The 23,824-nt window shown below is 36.5% G+C and overlaps 1 protein-coding gene across 9 annotated transcripts in view; it reads right to left on the bottom strand.

Moving 5' to 3' along the window:
- LOC105475570 (UBAP1-MVB12-associated (UMA) domain containing 1) overlaps positions 1-23,824 on the bottom strand; it is a 308,802-nt gene that overhangs the window by 127,715 nt on the left and 157,263 nt on the right. For all 9 annotated transcript variants that reach the window (XM_071094872.1, XM_071094869.1, XM_071094873.1 and 6 more), the window contains one exon: positions 21,217-21,290. In XM_071094872.1, the coding sequence (XP_070950973.1) occupies positions 21,217-21,290 (74 nt within the window). The remainder of the gene's footprint in view (positions 1-21,216; positions 21,291-23,824) is intronic.

The raw sequence follows: 23,824 nt of genomic DNA, 5'->3' as shown, positions 1-23,824 counted from the left end.
TATATACACTAATAAGGTTTTTAAAAATAAAAAAGAAAGCATTTTCTCTTTTCTTAAAAATGAAAAGTAGGCAAGATGTGAATAGAGTCTGCCCAATTCCCAATTCCTAGCTCCCAAAAAACATGTGGACAAATGAGAAAGCATACCTGAGGCACTTTGGGCTTAAAAAAAAATTGGGGAAACAGAGTGCAGGAAGGCCAAGCATCACATTTGCCAGACTTGGGAGTTCTTTGAGTTAGTAAGAAAGTTGAGTTATGGTGGGGGTTGCCGGATTAAATATAACTTTTTTTGGTCTAAGTATAACCCAAATATTGCACAGGACAAACATACTAAAAAATTATTTGTTGTTTATCTGAAACACAAATTTAACTGGGCATCTAGTAATTGTATTTGCTAAATCTGGCAATCATAGTTAAGGGAAAAAACTAGCTGAATTAATGATCTATTTATCTTTTCGGGGGTGACATGTTGGCTTCCTTTATGTAATAAGGAGTGTTATTAACTACATATTAGGGGATTATGAAGCACAACAATATAAAACTGTGAGCTTAAATGACTAATAAATTATAAAAACTTTCCCAACAACACTGGGATCTCATCTTTTAAATACTGTGCTCTGTATAAAACATCAAGGGAGGAGCACTCCTAATTAATAAAACAGAATATTAACACCTTAAAGAAAGAATAAATGATGTTCATTGACATGTTATTAGTACTATAACCTCACAGACAAGGATTCTGAAAAGCAAACAGCCCACAAAAATATAGAGGCATGAAAATTTTTCTAAACACATGTCACCTAAAAAAATTTATTGTTAACAAAGCATACTTTCATTATAAATGACAGAGAAGACAACCAAAAAAAAGTTTTGCATCTTCACAGAGGTCTTACTAATATGTCTTCAACTGATTGCTAGAAACAGAGCATGACAGGGGCATCTTTGGAATCCAAGCAAGGTAGAAAGCCCAACTGTTCAAATCTAGGAATTTTTCTGTATTTACACTAAAGCATTATGGCTATTTCTTATGCACTTTAAGCTTACTTTTATTACTTCCAGAACCCTTTTCTCATTGTGGCACACATCTAAACTAAGAGCTACTTACAGGGTGGATGGATACCAAGTAGTCTGTGTGCTGGTGGGATATAGACCTCCACCTTGCATGCATATCAGCTGAAGAAAAAGAAGCCCTTATTAATCAAATTTAAAAAGCGCTCTCTCATTTCATGCTAATTGTATGGTCCTTTGCATGATATACAAAAGATTGCCCAAGATGAAAGACATGAAAAAGAAAACGATCAGGCTCGGGGTTTTTTTTTTTTTTTTTTTGGAATAAGATTAACTTATTACCTTTTCAGGGAAAGTAGATGACTAATTCAAATATTACACTTATCTTCACAGACTGACCTTACAGATTTCATTATTATCAGCAACTGCCTCTCTCTTCCTCATACAGTGTGACTTCATTGTACTATTCTCAGTGCGCCCAAACCCTTTAAGTTGGTATCAAACAATACATACATTAAAAATTTTAAATAAAGTACACAGAGATTTGTATCCAAGTTTTTCACAGGTAAATTGCTAAAACCCGCTGGAAAAGAGAGGCTATTAATAAAGGCTTGCTTCCCAGTTCCTACAATATGTAGTTTTTACTTTGGCTGATATATAAAAGCACGTCAAAAACTCATTTTTGTTTACTAATAAGTAATAATAATGTAATATTACAGTAATATGTAATAATAAGGGATAGACTATTACTTAAGGGTTGTAAATAGGATGGTAAACCATGATAATTTATGACATAATTTATGGGACAGAGTAAACTATGAATTGGGTCTCTTTAAACCAATTTAGATTTATGTTACCATAACATCAACTGAATACTAACAACCACATAAAAGCCATCAGGGGAAGAGGCAGAAAGGAGAGAAACAGTAGGTACAGTTCACTCATTTGGCAGAACAACCGCAAAGCGGTACTTAGCCTTCCATATCTATCGATTGCTATTAGTCAACTGAATCAGGACTGGCAATTTCAAAGAACAGCTGCTTCAACCTGGAGCCCTTGAAGAGACCAAAGAATAATTGGGCTTCTCAGATTTCCAAAGAATTAACTGTTCTGAAGTTAAAAACCAAATCATACAAGCTTTTAATATCTGATATTTACTGTACATATTAAGAATTTTTAAATCTATTAGAGTGGCATTGTCCAATAAATTGGTGAGGCGAAACACATATAATTATAAATTTTTTGACAGCCACATTAAGAAAGTTAAACAGGTGAAATTAACTTTAATAATCTTTTTTAAATCCAATATATCAAAAACATTATCATGGCAACATGTAACTAATATAAAATATTCAGATATTTTACAATATTTTTTTTCATACCAAGTCTTTGAATCCCAGCATGCATTTTACATTTGAATACAGACTAGTCACATTTCAAATGCTCAAGAGCCACAAGTGGCAAGTGGTGACTGCATTAGGCAGTGTGGTTAAAATTTCACAAAATGGGGGGTGGGGGAAAAGCTTTATTTTAATTACTACCTAATGTTTTCCTGCCAGTCAGATCTCAAGCCACTAGTGAAGTTACTTGTTCTTTTGTGTTCATGAACGCAGTAAGCTACAAAATACCAGAAAGCTATACCACTGAAAACAGGGATTGAATCCTAACAAAGTCAGGCTTAATTTTCATTAATAACAAGTACTTACATATTAAACTACTGTTTTCCTGGTTACTTTTCAGATTCTGCAACAAACTTCAGGAGTTTCAGTTTTTCTCTGAGGATCTAATTATCAGCCAAATCACCCAACATTCAGTGAAATATGCACATCTTTACTATTTGCTAAATATTTGAATAAAATAATATTTCAAAGTAATAAACTATGCAATTCCTAAATCCAAACTGGCTTATGACTAATTGGTAGGAATTGTAGATTTTCCTCATGAAAAGAGTTTGAAAAAATCAAGAAAAGAATAACTAAAAGCAAATGAGTACCAAAATACACTAAATTCCAGGCTAACAAGCTCTTTGGCCCTTATGAAACTACAAAAGACAGCTTAAAGGCTTGCATGCTAAACTGAGACCTGACAGGCCATTTTGAGGAGCTGAAGCATAGATGATCATTAGTAAAACGTAAGTGACAGAAAGGTGCCAGTATTCAATCCTCAAATCTGAATATTCAAAATTTAAAACACATAATATTTTAAAATAAATAAATGTTACTTCGTTTTTTGTTTCTCATTTATTGTTAGAAAATTTTAATTTCAAGCTTGAATTCTGAATTGACTGATACTGCCAGGCAATATATTTAGAAACCAAAAAGTCAGTGGAATTATAAATGCTATAATAAATACCTAAAAAGATCTTGAGATATAAGCTGAGTATTCATCTTAATCACTTATAATGAGATTAGGTAATTCAGTTAAACATGTCAGAAAATGAAACATTCTCGTATTACTATGCTTTAGTCTATAATTTATCTATAATTTAATCAATAATGCTCATAATATATCTTCCTCAGATCTCATACTCTCCTGTATCACCATCTTTCTGCATTAGTAACTCCTTAACCCTTAACTGAATTGAGGAAAAGCAGTGGTTAAAACTGATTCATTTGGTTAATTAATGTTTAGCCCTGTGATGCCCTAAAATTTGCCTGAGTGACAATTACCTCTAAAAGACATAGTTACAGCCTTCAGTCCCAGAGTTCAGTCATGGTCAATTGTTTTGCTTGATCTTGATATAATGAGTCTTAGAAGTATAACACAATTTTTTTCAACCACAAGTCTTTGGTAGAGTAATAACCCATACATTTTCAGACATGGAGAACAGAGTTTAACAGAGCCTTATCCAAAAATAGGTGTATAAGAAATATTTGGTGAAATAAATGGGATGGTCTGCTATTTCAACAATGTACCTGGATGAGAAGTTAGAGAACTGTATTAATAATTTATTAACCAAGCTGAACAGGTTTTAGTTAGGCAATGATAAAAATGCAAATACAAAGTTACTCATCAGATATTTTTGTGACCAAAAAAACCTTTTATCAGGATGTGAAGCCATTTTTCTTTCAGAGCAAAACTAAAACTATTTTTGTTGAAAGCAGAAAACACTGGTTTTGGTTCTCCATGTCAACAGGCATGGAAAAAACAAGTAATATACACATAGCTTTATCCAACTAAAAATGGCCCTCGTCTTTCAGATGTGATTCAGTGGCCCTTTTGCATATGTGTGATTTCTGCAGGCTCCCAGCATGTGCATAGCATACCTAAAGAGACCCTGCAGAAATCACACTTATGCAGCTCCCAAGAATCTTATATTCTTCTAGTAATTACCTACAACTTATCAGATATAGCATAATATAAACAACTGTTGAATGTTATTTGATACATCAAAAATCGGTGCTTAAAATTTTGAGAAGTAGTAATATATTCATGGTTTGAAGAAAATATTCAGATGCTTGTCATTTACTTATTTTGTCAAATTCTTAATTTTTGTGCAAGAAGGTCCTGTACTATGGAGGTAAAAAACATACACAAAAATACCCTTAGGAATCATTGCTTAAAAATAAGGGGAAAGGAGCAGGTATGGTGGTTCATGCCTGTAATCCCAGCACTTTCGAAGGCTGAGGTGGGTGGATCACCTGGGGTCAGGAGTTCGAGACCGGCCTAGACAACATGGCAAAACCCCGTCTCTACTAAAAATACAAAAATTAGCTGGGTGTGGTGGCATGCACCTGTAATCCCAGCTACTCGGGAGGCTGAGGCAGGAGAATCACTTGGACTTGGGAGGTGGAGGTTGCAGTGAGCAGACATTGTGCTACGGCATTCCAGCCTGGGCAACAGAGCAAGACTCTATCTCAAAAAAAAAAAAAAAAAAAAAGAGGAAAAAACCTGGGCAACATGGCAAAACCCTGTCTCTATAAAAAATACAAAAATTAGCATGTTTTCTTTATCCAGCCTTTCATTGATGGGCATGGAGGTTGATTCCATGTCTTTGCTATTGTGAATAGTGCTACAATGAACATATGTGTACATGTGTCTTTAAAACGAATGATTTATATTCCTTTGAGTATATACAGTAAAGGTATTGCTGGGTCAAATGGTATTTCTGTCTTTAGGTCTTTGAGGAATCAGCACTGTCTTCCACAATGGGTGAACTAATTCACACTCCCACCAACAGAATATAAGCATTCTCTTTTCTCCCCAACCTTGCCAGCATCTGTTATTTTTTTTACTTTTTATTAATAGCTATTCTGACTGATGTGAGATGGTATCTCATTGTGGTTTTGATTTGCATTTCACTAATGATCAGCGATGTTGAGCTTTTTTTCATATGATTGTTGGACTTCTTTTGCAAAGTGTCTGTGTGTATGTCTTCTTTTGCAAAGTGTCTGTTCGTGTGGTACACATACACCATGGAATACTATGTAGCCATAAAAAGGAATAAGACCATATCCTTTGCAGGGATATGGATGGAGCTGGAGGCCTTTATCCTTAGCAAACTAATGCAGAAGCAGAAAACCACATACAGCACGTTCTCACTTACAAGTGGCCGTTAAAATGATGAGAACACATAGACACATAGAGGGGAACATCTGGGTCCTATCTGAGGGTGAAAGTGGGAGGAGGGAGAGAAGCAAAAAAAATAACTAAGTACTACTAGGCTTAATACCTGGGTGAAATAATCTATACGGCATTTACCTATGTAACAAACGTGCACATTCTGTGCATGTACCTCTGAATCAGAAAGTTAAAAAAAAAAATTAGCTGAGCCTGGTGTCGCGTGCCTATAGTCCCAGTGACTCGAGAGGCTGAGGTGAGAAGATCACCTGAGCCCAGGAGGTGCAGGTTGCAGTGAGCTGACATCATGCCACTGCACTCCAGCATGGGTGACAGAGTGAGACCTCGTCTCAAAAAAAAGGGGTGGGGGGAACATTTTGAAACATATAAAAAGTACCATTGAAAATATGTCTTTAGTCAGGAATGGATACAAAAACACATACAGAAAAGAAAATCCAAACACAGTTGAGATACAGAAAAGAAAATCCAAAATACAACTAAGCTTTGAGGAAAGTCATAATACATAACAAATACAAAATCAATGTGGCAGGCTAAATTGGACAAGAAAGGCAAGAGTCACTTTAGGATTTGAGAATTAGAATCATCATTCAGTTGGTATAACAGGAATTATTAAACATAACCTGAAAAACTAACAGAAACTGTTAAGAACCTGGTGAGAATAATTCACTTCAGAGAGATGAAGGAATGTTTCAATTATATTCCCATTACTCTAGTACTGAAAGGTAAGGAGGTTATCCAAAGTTACAGCTTTTCATGGTTAAGAGTAATACTTAGATAACAAGTTCTTCTGTCTTTTGTCTAATCTGACTGTTTCTGCACACATCAAACATTAAATATTTATTGAGTGGCTGATGCATGCCATGCACAGGGAACAATGACAAGTCAACCCGAATCCCCACTTCATGGCACTCATGGTCACATGTACAAGGTATTAAGGGACCAGAGGGGAAACTAAATGGCATTGAAGATGGAAGATATTTGAGCAGGGGTTTGAAGGATGAACAGGAATTTGCTCAGTGAACACAAGAGTTATGGGATAAAGTTCTTCAGAGAAGTGACAGAAATTGCACAAACTCCAAGAGAAAGGAATATACTCAATACATGGTAAGAAACTCTGTATGGTGACACAGAACAGACCTAAATGTTTACACAGAAGGGCAGGACCAGATCATGAAGGACCATGTATACACGGTGGACAAAAGTTACTGGATTTTATCCTACAGGCAGCTGAAGAGCCTCTGATGCCATCAAGTAAGGCAACTAAATGATCAGATTTGTGGGTGAATGGAATGAATGAAGGTAGGACTGGACACTAAGGGCTATTACAAAAACTCTTTGTAATAATCCATGTGAAAGATAAGGCCAGAACCATTGTACTTGCAGTGGGGAGGTAGAGGAAAGCACAGCTAAGCAAGGTAGCCAGAGGAGGTAGAAACAAAGTGACTTGGTGATCAATTTGATTGAGAATGAAAGAGGAAGAAGTCAAGGATAATTCCCAGGCTTCTGACTTGAGAAGATACACCTCCATGCCAAGTCATTCTATCAGCTTTCCTTTTGGACTCTGGCTCACTCAGATTGGTCACTGCTGCTTTGCCACATTCTCTTTATCCCAAAGAATGTCCTTGAATGCTACTGACACTGGTGGCAGATATCCCAAGGCAGTCATTCCCACCTCCGAGTGGTGGTGATAAGACAGAAGCACCACTTCTTCCTCTCCCAGCCTCATCTCTACAGCCTTCAGCAACTAACAGCAGCAATCTTTTATAGAACACTCAGCTCTGCACACAAATCATTGAAGTCAATATATAATTATTGTGGACTTCACAGGAGAAGGCTCTATGGAAAAGAGAAGCAAAGTGAAGCAGCAGGTTTCTGCAGCGTTATTTATATGGTGGAGACGGGGAAACGACATGATGCAAAGCATTAAGTTTTGTGGTTAGTCAGGTGCAAGTCCGAATTCCAGTTCTATTAGTGTTACTGTTTTTTTGTGAACTTGGGAAATGGGTACTGTTGAGCCTTGGTTTCCTCCTCTATAAGATATATAGATAACATTGCCTACCTCGTCTGTAAAAGTTAATGAGTTAATACATGTAAAGGTCCTACCAGCATTGTGCTTAGCTTATTCAATATTTTTTTAAATTAATGTTCTTCTTTATTTCTTGTCCCACTATGACTACTCAAAGACTTCCTGCCCCCAAACAGAATCCAGTCACCACTAATGAATGCTTCTCTCTATTTGTCCTCTGGCCCCCACTGATATCTATTGTTGGACAAATGAAGCTTCTAAAAGCAAAATAGGTTGATACCTATGTCAGAGACCTCTTATAGTCTACCCAATATTCATCCTTCCTTTCATCTTTAATAGAATCCTGACTTTGCTAGGGGTAGCAAAGTACCAAGCTAAAGTAGGCTCCTTCTCAGGCTTCCTTGCCACTAGGGGTGGCCATATGTTACAATATGGCCAGTCAAACTCTGTTAGAGATTTTTTGAAAAGTTTCTGGATTCAGATACTTTTACTTTCCCTTTGCTGTTTTCCTCCTTCCTGCTTCCTGGAAAAGGGATATGATGGCTGGAGCGGCAATAGCTATCTTGCAACTATGAGGAACTATTGAACTTTGGCCTTAACATTCCTGAGCTGCTGAATCAACACTTTAACTACCTTCTGTGAGACTTCTTGTCATATGGGAAAAATTAAGCCCCAAATTAAACCACTGCCTTTTACTGTAACTCTCAATTGAGCATAATTCCTAAATGATTTAATCAATTCTACTCTACTCTGGCATGATTTTTAAGGCATTAACCATAATTTCCTTCCAATCTAAAAAGAAACTAACAGTTATTGAGTATCTAGTATACATCAGATACTGTGTATATAGACATACAAATAAGTATTACATATTGACTCACCAAATTCTTTTAGTAACCCTGCACAATAAGTGGTAAAGCCAGGATCTGAGCTATAAGTCTGTCTGATACAGTTCACATTCTTACAGCTATCCACACTACAGCAAGGGTTATGAAAATTTGCTACTATGGGGAACCATTACTCCCAAGACAATCTTTCTCTCGAAGTTAGAAAGGCACTTGTCCTACATCCTCTATACTGATATCCAAAATCCAACTAGCAAACCATCTAAAAAGCATATCTAGAGATTGAAAGTGTATGCAGAAGGGAGACCATGAAGTGGCTGATGTGACAAGCAGTGAGAGTTGCAGGTGCCTGCGGTACACCCTGCCCAAAAGCAGCTTGGCAAGGTTGATGACCCGGAAAGGAGGTTCCTTTCACCTGCACCTTCAAATCAATAAGGACCCCGAAGAAATCACATTACACTGGAGGTAAGTGTGTAGCTGACTGCCAGACTCCACCTGAGGCCTGGGAGAGGCAGGTTAAGGAAGGTACCCAATGTCACACACATTCTCGCAGTCAAACCCCTATGTATGATTTTATCAGATACTTTTGAAAAAGGAGCAAAAGATGATTAAAACGACAGGTTATGTATATCACTTACAACCTATTAAAATAAAAAGTACACTCTAAATATAAATATATTTTGTATAAGTATTACATAAATATACTTACATATAGGAATATATTTTAACCCTTTCCTCTACAAAATGAATCTGACGCAACTAACAAGACTCACAATAAATTTTAAAATTATGTCCAGGAAAAATATAGAACAGAAGCATCAGGTAAGAGGGAAATAAAGTATGCAGATGCATATCTCATAAAGTCTTAAATAGTTACTAAAACTGAACTGTAAATTTAGGTCTGAGTTTCCCCTTTGCCAATGGAAAATGGAAAATAAAAAGTTAGACACAAAATTTACAATGGCCATGAGAAAAAGAGACTATTACTGCCTCAGAAAAACAAAATATTTTGTTAGTATAAAAGCAATATGACAGTGGCTCACATCTGTAATCCCAGGACTTCAGAAGGCTGAGGCAGGCAGAGCACGAGGTCAAGAAATCGAGACCATCTTGGCCGACATGGTGAAACCCCATCTCTACCAAAAATACAAAAAAAATGAGCTGGGCTTGGTGGTGGGTGCCTGTAGTCCCAGCTACTTGGGAGGCTGAAGGAGGAGAATGGCTTGAACCTAGGAGGCAGAGGTTGCAGTGAGCTGAGATCACGCCACTGCACTCCAGCCTGGCAACAGAGTAAGACTCCATCTTAAAAAAAAAAAAAAAATGTAGTATGAAATTAGAATACCTATGTGGGACTTCATATGGGAAACTATGTAATGTAGTAGACAATGCCTTAGTAACACCTCCATAATAAATATCACAGTATATTCCACACAACAGTTTCTCACTAAGTTATTCAATCAAACTGAACAACAGTACAAGGAAGGCAATCTGTGCAGGACTAAGGCAATGAGGTAGAAATATACAGCTCTCCAATGGGTTGGTTTGAGCTAGTCATAAATGCCAGAATATCTTGATGAACAAATAAACGGCATGTTCTTCAAACTATTTTCCAAGAGAAACCATCTTAAAAAGTAGGGTTATACAACCATTTACCGACTTTTCAGCTAAAAAGTTCTGAGAAAGTTTTCATATGCTTTTTATTAGTATAAATGGTACTTCAATATACTACCACTGTGCTCTTATGTGTAGCATGCACCAATCTTTTCTCCTTCTGCAAGTGGCATAAAAAGGCAGAAAAAGGGACTGGGCACGGTCACTCATGCCTGTAATCCCAGCACTTTGGGAGGCCGAGGCGGGCGGATCACGAGGTCAACAGTTCGAGACCAGCCTGGCCAATATGGTGAAACCCTATCTTTACCAAGAAATACAAAAATTAGCTATGCGTGGTGGCGCATGCCTGTAGTCCCAGCTACCTGGGAGGTTGAGGCAGGAGAATCACTTGAACTCAGGAGGCGGAGGTTGCAGTGAGCCAAGATCGCATCACTGCACTCCAGCTTGGGCGACACAGTGAGACTCTGCCTCAAAAAATAAAAAAAGGCAGAAAAAAATGTGGATTGCTGTTACTTTAAAAACAATTATAGCTTTTAGCTTTTATATTAGGAGGTTCTAATACATACATCTTTCTATTACATAACTAGTATCAGAGAAAGTTTATAAATTCACACCCATAATAATTTCTTAACTAATTTAAAAGGTGATGTGTGAAAGGTACTTTCCAAAGAGTATAACATCCCTAAAGTAGTTATCACATAGCCTTGTACAGACGAAAATTAATCTCAATTCTTGAATAGGGTAGAAAGAACACAGATGTTCATTAAAAACAAAGAAACCTGGCACACAGTAAGGAATGGGGCTGGCTACGCCTGGAGAGAAATGTAAAATCTATGTAAATTTTACTAAGCTTAACTAAAGTATAATTTTTTCCTATGTATTCATGCTGGTGCACTGATGTAGGGATGTTCACAAAAAGAATCCTCAGTAGGTACAAAGCGGAATATTCAGATAACGTCAGTTAGACCAGGTACATACCTGCATGTTACTTTTCCACTGCCTAAAGATTCAGATGAAATTTATCCTTCAAGAAGGAATCTCTAGTGATGGGAAGACATCATAAAAATGGCTGCCCTTTAACTTCAACTTTCTATAGTCTCAAGAAGTTACAATGGTAATATAAACCAAAGGAGGACAAAATAAGGACCATTTGCTACTAATTAAAAAACAGAGAATTTGGGAAAAAAAAAAAAAGATGGCTGTGTGAAATAGGGAACAGTTGCTCTCCCAACATGGACCTCTCACCCTGCTGATTTTATGGTTTTTAAAGCTATAAAAGTAGAAACTGGAAACAATAACAACAAGGTGACTACCAAAGTATAAACAGAGTATTATATATGGTTTTTTAAATAAGAATATCTGAGTTGAAGACAGAAAACTAGATTTGGTAAACAAAAAGCTAGCATTTCCACATTTTGATCCCTCCTTCTAAATATATATAATTAACACATGTGTACCTCCACGAAACTGCAGTAACAATGTTCCAGTTCTTTGATTCTAATTACAATCAATTGTGATCAATCAACAGATGTGTTGGGCACTTAAAGTTACATAACTTTAACAAACAAAGATTGCTAAAGTTAAATAAATATCATTGTGGTCATTTTAAGCTACCTAACTTCGTCAAGCAGAGCTACAAAAGCAGCAGGTTAGCGGGTTTCTGGCAGGGAATAATTGGTGCTGAGCAACAGACTGTGTACATGAGCAGAAACATTGCATAAAACTCACATTACTGGCTTACCCACACCATATGTGCAGTTTGGATGGAAACAGGGTTGCTCTCATACACCTCACATGGTTTGGCCTCACTGGCTAGGGTGAATGAACATTATGTTTCAGTGTGCTAGTTAACCCCAATGCAAGCCAGAAGAAAGCACCAGAATTATGACTTTTCAGTTACAATTTTTCCAGCAAAAGTGAAGTTAGGATACAGACATAGTGGTAACAAAAATGTACAAATTTGAAGTTACAAAAAAGACCTTCACAAACTTTGAGAAGCAGGCTGTAAGTTTATATTGGCAGTGTTTTGGGTAAACAATCTATGCTAATCTTACTGTAAAATAAGTCAAGATTATAGACTAGAAGAAATAACAAGGTGAGCATTTTTAATTGTTCTCCACCAAATTTATCATTTCCCAAGACAAACACGCCTAGCAAGAGCAAGAATCTTTGAAGTAATTTTTGCAGCCTGACAATTTACCTGCAAGGACCATTGAACTTTCCCCACCCAACAGGCTATAAAGCTTGATTAATCAATGCCTAAAATCTCTTCATTAAGCAGCAGATTCCCATCTTCCTTTCTCCCCTATCAAAGCATTATTTTAAAGGTTGGCATTTTGTGGCAAAACCCCAATTCACTTTTCAAAGAGGTAAACAGCCATGACTTCCGGGCAGGGAGGGTGCTCAACACTGCATCTAATTCACTGACTTCATGGACTAAGAATTGAAGTTGAAGAAATCTTAGCAACATATCCTAAATCATACTTAGTGAGCAAAGGAGTCCAACAAAAGTGCACTTTCAATTTTGTGATATGACACAGCAATTCAGATGAAAATAAAGTTTGGAGAAATGCATTCTACAAAATCTTCTTACCAAAAGGTATGCTGCATAAGAGGATAAACACGTCAAAGAATTAAATTTACCTGTTCAAATGACACAGTGCAAGAATCTAACTATGCTTCATATCCCAAAGAAATCAGAAATTAGAAAGGATTTTATATTAGGAAAAACAAAGAATGAACAAAAATCCTGGCAATTCTTTGATAAAATTATGTTCTCATCAACTAATTATCACAAAGCTAGAAATTCGTATCTTTAAATTAGGAGTCTTAGCATCACAGATAAAAAGAAAGAAGTGAGATGTTTAGACAAATATATGTCCAAGCCAGTAACCCATACACTTTTGTGGGGGAAAATAGGCCTTTATAAGTGATTCAATGACATTGACAGGTTGATTAATGAGAAAAGTTTGGGTCATGTGATTTCCAAAGAGATAGGAAGAACAACGTCCCAAATCACCTCACTCTTCTCCCTGCTGGAAAGGTCCCTGGGTGTCAGGGGACAGATGTTTTGACAAATCATGATCAGATGTAGTGCTCAGTGATCAACTAATTAAGAAACCTTAAACCTAAATGAGTCAAGGGAGGAAAGTGCCAACATATCGCCTTCATGATCATTCTCAATAGAGCGACTGTTTCACTGTTTTACTATCATACAAAATATTTCTTCTATTAAGCAAAAACTAAGACTGAGTGAATACGTTGTTTCCTCATCACCAACATTACTATCATTTAAAATATAAGATACATTCATTATAGACAAATTGGAAGATCAGAACACTGGAAAGAATGATTTAACCTATATAGCTATCATCCCAAATGCAATTACTCTTACTGTTTTTATGCATTACATCATCTTTTTCTGCATAGTTTTTATATAGCAGCAATCATACTGTGTATACAATTTTGTATACTTCATTTTAACTAAAATTATAAAACTAAGTACTATATCTGTATATTTTATTGAAAACTCATCATCAGTGTCATTTATAAAAACTGAAAAATATTGCACTGACTGAATATGCCATCTTTTTTGAGCATAAAACTTGTGGATTTAAAAGATTATTTTCTCAGAACAGAATCCTAAAAGTGGAATTGCTGTCAAAGTATATTAACATCTTTATGGCTCTTAATGCCAAAATGCCTTCCAAAAGTGGTTGTACCAATTTAAACTGCCTTCGATAGCAATATCCATTATATTTGTATTTGGACTATGAAGATCTTGTGAGAGTAAAGAGTTTCATAATCATCTTTGTACCCCTGATGCTTTAAATTAATATATGTATTATATACCATGTTGTGCTAAAAAAAGTCTTAAAACTGAAATCCTGGCATCCTCCAGAAGAATTGTTGCTATATTTGAAATTGTTCTTGAAAATCTCCCCCTCCAGTCTCCTTTTTTCTACACTTTGAGCCCCCAATTCCTTTCTACACAAAACCCAGTTTTTAATACAGTAATCTTATTCCATTCTTTAAGGAGTAGTAACCAAAGTCTGTATCACATGGGATTCACAAAGCTCAAGGATATTTTCATTCATTTCAATAACTATCTGAAATAAAAGCAACAAGGAAACGGGTCCCTACAGAATCTGAAGGCTCCTATAGCTCTATGAAAGATATAATGGATATATGAAAACATATCAGAAGAAAAGTGAACACATTTTATTAAAATGTGAATCTCATACCTTTTTCAGAAAATCAAATTTTAGGCTGAGGGAAAGGAGTGGGTAGGGAAAGGGAAGATGTTGATCAAAGGGGACAAAGTTTCAGTAAGACAGGAAGAATAAGCTTTAGTAATCTAATGCACAGAATGGTAACTTTAAAAAAGAATAATACACTGTATACTCAAAATTGCTAAAAGAGATTTTAAATGTCTTTACCGCTGGGCGCGGTGGCTCAAGCCTGTAATCCCAGCACTTTGGGAGGCCGAGACGGGCGGATCACGAGGTCAGGAGATCGAGACCACCCTGGCTAACACGGTGAAACCCCGTCTCTACTAAAAATACAAAAAACTAGCCGGGCGAGGTGGCGGGCGCCTGTAGTCCCAGCTACTCTGGAGGCTGAGGCAGGAGAATGGCGCAAACCCGGGAGGCGGAGCTTGCAGTGAGCTGAGATCCGGCCACTGCATTCCAGTCCGGGCTACAGAGCAAAGACTCCGTCTCAAAAAAAAAAAAAAAAGTCTTTACCACAAAAAAAGATAAGCATGTAACGTGATAGATTTGTTAATTAGCCTGATTTAATCATTTCACCTTGTAAGCATGTATCAAAACATCACACTGTACCCCATAAATATATGCAATTATCACTTGTCCATTAAAAATAAAAGTTTTAAAAAGGATTGAACAAAAGAATCAACTTTTCTCTAAATTACTGAACTATGAATTCTATAATGCAGCTTCATATACAATGCAGCTTCCATACCTAGCTCAAAAGAACTCAAGCTTTTGTTTACAACTGTACAATATATTCCAAAGTGACCACGGTGTACTAAATTGAGAAGTGCGTTTGAAATTACCTGAATAAACAAAGTCCCTTAAATCCTTCCTTTACCTACTAGAAATATCATGCCCCTAACAATTTTAGGAAAACAGTTTTTATTGTTATTGCTACTACCTTAATTACTATTTTCGCGACTCTATTAAATTTGCTAGTACAAATTGGCCATAAGATTGTTTTATCTCTTCATTAAGAAATTTATATTAAATATGCAATAAGTTACTTTGGCTAACAGAAGTTGGGGGGAGATGTTAGTGCCAGTTTCTTAATATAAATAATTTTAGTGTCTTCTGTCAGTATAACCACAGGAGCATCTCAGTACCACCAGCTGATAATAATCTTTATAAATCCTACTTTGCAGCTCTACCATCTGTTAGTTATTATTTTATATGTGTCTCCATATGCATATGTGAATTCATTATCACTCAAGACAAATACACAAATGGAATTATGGTTTTGTGGGGAGCATTTTATTGGCTTGTTTTTGTATTTTATTATCTTTAAGCCACTAAGTAAATAAAAATAAGTAAATAAAAATATTCCTCAGTCTTTGAGATCAAAAATAAGTTCAAATTTTTAAAAAACTGCAGTTACGAATATAAGAAATTTAAGTTCAACCAACACTTAAAATAAACAACCTAAAAATATCAGCTAAAACTAGATTAAAATTCAGTCACCAAAATTAGACATAGTTATATTAAAAACTAAAACTAACACATTCTCAACTCCCAAAATACACCTAAAAGCCAAAAAGAACAGGTCCGCTGGTAAATTATTAGCTAATATGGTTCCAGTTTTCACAATATAAAACACTTTCCAAGACTATAAATTTAAAAAGAATGACTACTTGCTTAAATGCAATGTTTATTCTCTTAAGAGATGAGTCATAATGGCAAAAACTCAAAACTGGGCCCTACAGGTTTATCTCCCTGAGCTGTAAGTTACGGGCTCCAAGACTAGTAGAACACAGTACAAGTAGATGCAACATTATTACAACTCACTATCAAAATTTACCCAGAAGGGCAAGAAGGAAAAAAGAAGAACAAAAAGGATGTGGCTAATCCTTTAATTGGATAATTAGTTCGAATCGTAACTCTTCCCTCGAATATCAGAGTCGAATGATATTAATTTTAATAAGCCCAAACATAGATTTATACACGTTCACTCTCTCCATACCAAAAACATGGTGAATTTTGTTAAAAGTTACAAATGACTCTTGAAACACAGAGTAATGCAAAACTTAGTAAAAATCACATTTTGATGATTAGTTTAGTGATATGTCTCCTAAAGTTACCCTATTTCAGATGATAATATCTTAGGATGATACATAGGAAACTATGATGTAGATGCAGTATTAATTAATTTATTATTGAGAGAAATCCCAAACTACCTAGAGAGGGAGAGTGAAGAAGAGACAAACAGTATTTCAGGAAGTACTGAAAACTTAGGATTTTTCTGGAGTGAATGCTGTATTATCATCACTTTCATGAACTGCAAAGTCCCTAAAATTACTTATTACAAATACACTGTTTTCCATAGACAATCATTTGTGTAAATGTGCTAAAATATCCCATAATCTAACTCTGTAAAAACTAACCTATTTGATGCCCAAACCAGATCTTATTTTTTAAATTCTATTCCATCTAAGTGTTAGAATTCCCATAATGTTGAGAGATGTACTTGAATAGAGAACACAGTTTTAAAATATACTTGGGCTATGAAGTGTAATGAAAAATATCACAGACACTTAACAAATATTTTAACTGTCATTAAAATTACAGTGTAGCATAGGCCAGGCTACATTCATTTTTTAACCCCTTATTACCAGTTATTGAGATTCATGTGTGTAAAGCAATTTCACATTAGGATTTGCTTCTGTATTTCTAAAATGTTCTTAATGAAGAATTTCATTTCCCAGGAACTTCTTAATCATAAAAAATTAATCATATAAATAGACAAAATTATTCATAGTTCAAAGCTCATCTAATGCATGATGCCTTTTTTTGACTCCCCCGGACAATATCCTTCTTCCATCAAAATCTCATAGCTACCTTTGTAGTTATGAAGCAGAAGGAACTTATTTTATTTCACTTTACAGTATAGTGATTTGTTAAATTTTCCATGAACAGATTGAGAATTCCTGCATCAATAAGTCAGAGTCACTGAGTCTTACATATCTTTGTATCCTCCCTACCCCCATGTCTAACACAATCCCTTGAAACTAAGAGGCAATCTATATGTTTATCTGAACTTGCCAAAAGAAACTTTTTTTGGTATACTAAAAGCCACCTTCTCCAAAGGGTTCTTAGAAAAGTGAGTTATAGTTTGGCAACTACAAATGTTATTTTTAAGCTTTATGGAATCCATGCTAATTTACTAATTATGTTCTCATTATAGAGAGTATTTCAACATTGCTTATATAGTCATTAAAAATTAAAATAATTAGAATCTTTCCAGTTAGCACAATAGTTTGATTTCTTAATCAGATGTATATATATGTATTTAAAACTAACTGAAGGTATTAAACTTTTCCCTGCTAATGTAGTAAGAGTGCCAAAAATAATGTAAATTAACAGATTTTTTAATGGGTAACTCCAAAGGAATGCAAGAAAAAATTTTTGTGTGTGAGAAAAGATATAACTGTGTGTTTATCATGTAAAGTAGAAAACAGAATTTAATAAATATAAGTGGATTATTTATTTTTGATTTATCTATCCAGAAATCATTGACAGGGCATTTATGTTACATCACATATGTCTGACAGTGTGATAGTTGCTGAGGTCATAAAGCTAATTAAGCTATAGCCCCTGCCTTTCAAAAACCTGCACTATAGTGAACTCATAAAAAACAATATAAGCATTAAGAGGACATTGGGGTTGTCTCTGGCTGGGGGAGCAGAGAAAAGGGTTCACAAAGGAAGTGACATTAGAACAGGGTTCAAGGTTTAAGCTTCATTGTGCAGGTTTCAAGGGATTTTAGGGGGGAGCACGGAAGTAAATAAAAAACCCGCTGTTCTTTTTTAGAAAGATATTTGGGGAAGAAACTGCTCATCTAATAATAGTCTAGTGAACAGATGAGGACCTAGTTGGTGTAGGAGAAACTGCATTTGGAAGGTATTTGGTAGGCAGAAACATTAGGACTTGGTTATAGATTTAATGAGGGGGTGAGAATAAGGAGCCAAAATGACATTTAGGCCTTTAACCTGGCAGATGGACAAAGACATTAAATAAAATCTAAATGATCAGTTAGCAAGTATTTATTGGGTAACTTTTGTGTACCAGACACTATTCTAGACATACAATGTCTGTTTTCATTCTAGTCAGGAGAAGCAGATAGCAAATGAATAATCCGAGATAGTGATAAGTGTGATGAAGAAAATAAGACAGAGTTATGTGACAGTGACTGGGGGGAGGGACACATTAGCTGAGGTAGTCATGAAAAGTGACACTTGAATGATAAGGAGGAAGCCAAGTGAAGCTCTGGTTAAAAAAAAGACTAGCAAATACAAAGCCTGAGATAGGAAAGGTCTTAACATTATCTAGAGACAGAACGGCAGGCGCAGGCGGCTGGTGGATGGGGATGGGAATGGGGAGAAAAATGAGATTAGAGAGAGTATGGAGTTCCTTGTGGCCCACTGCAAGGAGCTTAGCATTTATTCTAGTTACAGTAGATAGTCAGAGCTTTTAAGCCAAGGAGGATGTGATCTGACATATTTCTGTCTGCTATGTGGAGAATGGGCGGAAGGAGACAGAATGGGGGCCTGGTAAAAGGGGTGGCTTAGACTGTTCTAACAGTGATGACGTTGAGAAGCAGTCACATTCCGTATATAGAGGGCAAGATGGCAGGACGTGCTGATAGACTGGATGTGCAGTGTGAGGGAAAGAGAGGAGCCAAGGGTACCTAAGGGGGTTTGGTTCTAAATCACTATACAGATAGAGGGTGGTGATATTAAACAGGGATGATTAAAACTTGGGCACAGAGAGGCTTCAGGGTGGTGGGGCCAGGTATCAATAGTTCTTCCATGGTTAAGGAAAGGCTAAACTGTGTAGAAATTTGTAAGTGAAATGTTACATAGGCAGCTGGGTATAGAGTCTAGAACTCAGGGGAGAGGTCTAGGTAGAGACATGTTCTAGGAGTCATCAACTTCTACACAGAATTTAAATCTAGGAGGCTGGATAAGACTCATTTTTACTATATCAAGCAAGTGTATGAAGGGTAGAGAGTGTTCAGCAGTGTTTTCACTTTTTGTTTTGTTTTGTTTTGTTTTTTTGAGATGAAGTCTGGCTCTGTCGCCCAAGCTGGAGTGCAGTGGTGCGATCTCAGCTCACTGCAACCCCCGCCTCCCGGGTTCAAGCAATTCTCGTGCATCAGCCTCCCAAGTAGCTGGGACTCTAGGCACAGGCCACCACACCCAGCTAATTTTTTGTATTTTTAGTAGAGACAGGATTTCACCATGTTAGCCAGAATGGTCTCAATCTCCTGACCTCATGATCTGGCTGCCTCAGCCTCCCAAAGTGTTGGGATTACAGGTGTAAGCCACCGTGCCCGGCCTCATTTTTGTATTTTAAAGGGGAGGAATAACAAATCCCATGTTAGATGCTTACTGTCCAGGTAAATTACTATCTGGCTTTTCTGTGGCAAAACATATATAGTCTCTAAAAGTATTTTATTATTTTCCTCTTGCATTGCGATTTAACCCTGAGGTCTCATTTATAGTCTCCCACTCCACTTTTCTTCTTTCCTACATTAGTGAGCTCTCTGATAGCAAACACTGTCCTCTCTTTGCTCAGCCGTTACTTGAATAGAAGACACTTTTGAAGTATCTGTTACTGCATGAGTATATACATCCAGCCTTAATGATTAACAATTGACTATATTAATAGAGAGACTAGAAAGTAGCACAATAATGAATTTGTTTCAAAGCTCTGTGGATTGTAACCTTAAAAGCGTCTTTTCTTAAGAATTAGTCTTGGAATTCCTTCTATCAATGAATCAACTTTGAAAAACAGTCAAGTTCTGCAGACATTTCCAATGAATCACACAACTAAGGGCTATGGTCTGAATGCTTTGTGTCCCTCCAAAATTCATATGTTGAAACCTAATCCCCAAGGCAACTGTATTAGGGGGTGGGAGGGGAGAGCCCACATTAATGGGATTAGTGCCCTTATAAGGGGCTGAAGAAACTAGAGTGCTCCCTTTATCACGTGAGGACACAGTCAGAGTGCAAACCAAAAAAAACGGGCCCTCACCAGACACAAATCTGCCAGCACCTTGACCTTGGCCTTTCCAGCCTCCAGAACTAAAGAAATAAATTTCTGTTGTTCATAAGGTATCCAATTTATGGTATTTTGCTGTAGCAGTCCATATAAAAGAAGACAATAAGCAACTAAACTCAAGTAATCATGGATGATTTTTGAACCATCCTGGTAGTTATTACCCAAATCCCAAACATATCAACTTTTATTTCCTGTCAGAGATGCTACTTATGGTCAGCACTCACTACATGTTTCTGCTGCCCAGGCTGGCAGCCTTGAATTCCTGGGCTCAAGCAATTCTCCCACCTTAGTCTTTTGAGTAGCTGGGACTACAGGCATGTGCCACCATGCCCAGCTAATTTTTGTATTTTTAGTAGAGACGGGGTTTCACCATGTTGGCCAGGATGGTCTCAATCTCTTGACCTGCCCGCCTCGGCCTCCCAAAGTGCTGGGATTACAGGTGTGAGCCACTGCGCCCGGCTGAATGGATTATTTTTAAGCCTTTCTCTACAAGTTTATGTACTGCCTATTTATTGAAATGTATTAGTAAATAATCACTCAATTAAAAATAGTTTAAATGTTTTAACTTAAGGACTTGATTTCTGTTTTGTTTTGTTTTTAACAGAAAGTTTTCATTTCCAGCACTTAAAAAGTTTAGCACTTGGGAAGGCACTCCCTGTACTGCTATCCACTGACTTTCAGCAGACCACTTGTTTCCCTGTATTCAGACACCTATGGCATAGCAAGAGCAGAAGTTACTATTTATCCTCAGAGGCATATGTAATCATAGTGACTCCTTCAGTTTCACCGAAAAGGACTTACCCTATTTCACTTACCTCCGAAGGTTGGCTGGCTTCTACGTCCGAAGTTTTTCCTCTTGCTGCCATTCTTTGCTCATTTGTTGTATCGCCTATGAAGTAAAATACGTATAGATTTTTAAAACTTGACCATATTACTGAGGCCAAACTACCTGCTCTTTGTTTGAAGTATCTTTTGTTATTACATGTTTCACATCATGGAAGAAACCACTATTTCCCTTGTTTCAAAGTAAACATGCTAACTTTTTAAGAACAGTACTTACAAACAAGTCTCATATATCATTAATAAATACATATACACACAACCTAAATGTATCCTGTTTTATATAGATTTACTCTGGAAAAATCAAATAAATTCATATTTTATAAATAAAGTCATATTTCAAATAAACTTGGAAAGCTTATGACTTAAGGCAAATTATGTTGAAATAAAAAGTCTTTATGATGTGGATAACTGTCCTCCAAGTTAGTTTTTCATAAGGCTTACTCTTTGTAAGCATTTGTGTGTCTGTGGATTTGCCTTGAAGTAGATGTGTATGTTTATATGTAATAATTAACCAGATGACAGATAATCCTTTCAGCAGGAAAGAATAATGAACAAATGTATAAACTAGCCTTCACTTAATACTTTGATTCCTAAGGCTAGTGCCTGGCTGGGTTACATTACTAAATGAAGTTGATGAGTAGGCTGGCTTGAAGGACATAGGATAGACACAAACACACTTGGGTAAGTATAAGCAGAATTTAATAACTGGCCCATTTTAATTTATTAATTATCACTAATGGTTTGTGATTAACACAAGATAGACAGAGACTACCTATTAGCCTACTTCTTTGAAAAATAATCAGACGCTAATTTAGCAATTTGTAAATTGCTTTTTCTATAAAATTGGGCCATCTTAGGAATGTCCACAGCAGGGAAGATTACCAAAGAAATGGATGATGGCTTAGCTGACACTAATGGTTAGAAATTTGTTAATGTAAGGAAAAGTCATGAGTCTTGACTGGAGATAAAGTATGAAAATCTTGTCTAAGCTTAACTTCTCCATATGCAACACAAAAGTTTAGTTTACTAATGGCTATAGTCAAGGAAGAGTCTCATGAAAATTGTAAAGGATTAAATATAAGCCTGTTGATAAGAATGATACATTGGACTTTGGGGACTCAGGGGAAAGGGTTGGTTGGGGGGTGACGGATAAAAGACTACACTTTGGGTATAGTGTACACTGCTCGGGTGATGGGTGCACCAAAATCTCAGAAATCACCACTAAAGAACTTTTTCCTGTAACCAAACACCATCTGTTCCCCCAAAACCTACTGCAAATTTTTAAAAAGTGTCATTAAAGTAATAAAAAATATATAAGCCTGTTAAATTATAAAATCATGAAACAAGAACAAAATTGGTAGCTTATTTATTTAAGATAAATTAACCCGCAAAATGTTTACAATGCATATTCCACCCTATTACTTTGTTCTCTGTTTTGTGCAACATTATTACTGTTGGGCAGGGCCCAGCACACAATAGGTGTTCAATAAATATTAGTTGAATAAATTAGTGAACTTCTCTTTGTAGTTCATGGTAAAACTGTGACAAGGCCAGGCGTGGTGGCTCACGTCTGTAATCCCACCACTTTGGGAGGCCAAGGTGGGTGGATCACTTGAGGTCAGGAGATCGAGACCAGCCTGACCAACATGGTGAAATCCCGTCTCTACAAAAAATACAAAATTAGCTAGGCGTGGTGGCGCATGCCTGTAATCCCAGCTACTCAGGAGGCTGAGGCAGGAGAATCGCTTGAACCCAGGAGGCGGAGGTTGCAGTGAGCCGAGATCGCGCCATTGCACTCCAACCTGGGCAATGACAGCGAAACTCCATCTCAGGAAAAAACAGTGAGAAGATAAGACTTTATGATACATAATAAAAACTATATTTGAGCATACATGTTTGTAAAAACATATTTGTGAAGCAAAAGAAATCCCCCATCTCTGAAAGTGAGGGATAAGAGAACCTCCAATTTACATGGGAGAAACCAACGTATGAGGAGTTTGGTTTGCTTAGTTATAGGCATGAGACCACAGGAACCTGAGTGGCCAAAGTAATACACATGTCTGTACAACAAGGTCAAAGTTGTGTTTAACAATGCACATGCATGATGTTTCTAAGAAAATACGTATAACTCACTACAAAAGGTCCTTTACTCGAAGAAATATTATTTATCTTTTAGAAAGATTACTGTTCATCCATAGTCACACAAACAGTATATTTGGTTAAAATCATCCAGCACAAAGTCTGTGCTTCCTTTGCCATTTCCTGATTTCAAGGTGTGTATCTACACAAAACTTTCTCCCTACAGCTTGAAAAACCCAGAAAGGTTATCAGCCAGTGTTCTTAACTTCACACAACACATCTGCCTGGAAGCAATTGCTGAATCACTATTTACTGAAATGCCATGTCTGGCGATGTCTCAGATAGGACAATAACTGCTTACAAGGAAATTGCCATCTGTAAGATTGTTTCTCTGTAAACAAAGGCATAAAAATGAAAGCTGAACAAACAACAAACAGAAAAGAATGGATCACAATGAAATATAATTTTTGAAATTTTTTCCACCCATTAAAGAATTATTTT

This window comes from Macaca nemestrina, chromosome 4 (genome assembly GCF_043159975.1).
Source record: "Macaca nemestrina isolate mMacNem1 chromosome 4, mMacNem.hap1, whole genome shotgun sequence".
Lineage (NCBI taxonomy): Eukaryota > Metazoa > Chordata > Mammalia > Primates > Cercopithecidae > Macaca > Macaca nemestrina.
This window is presented reverse-complemented; position numbering and strand designations above follow the sequence as displayed.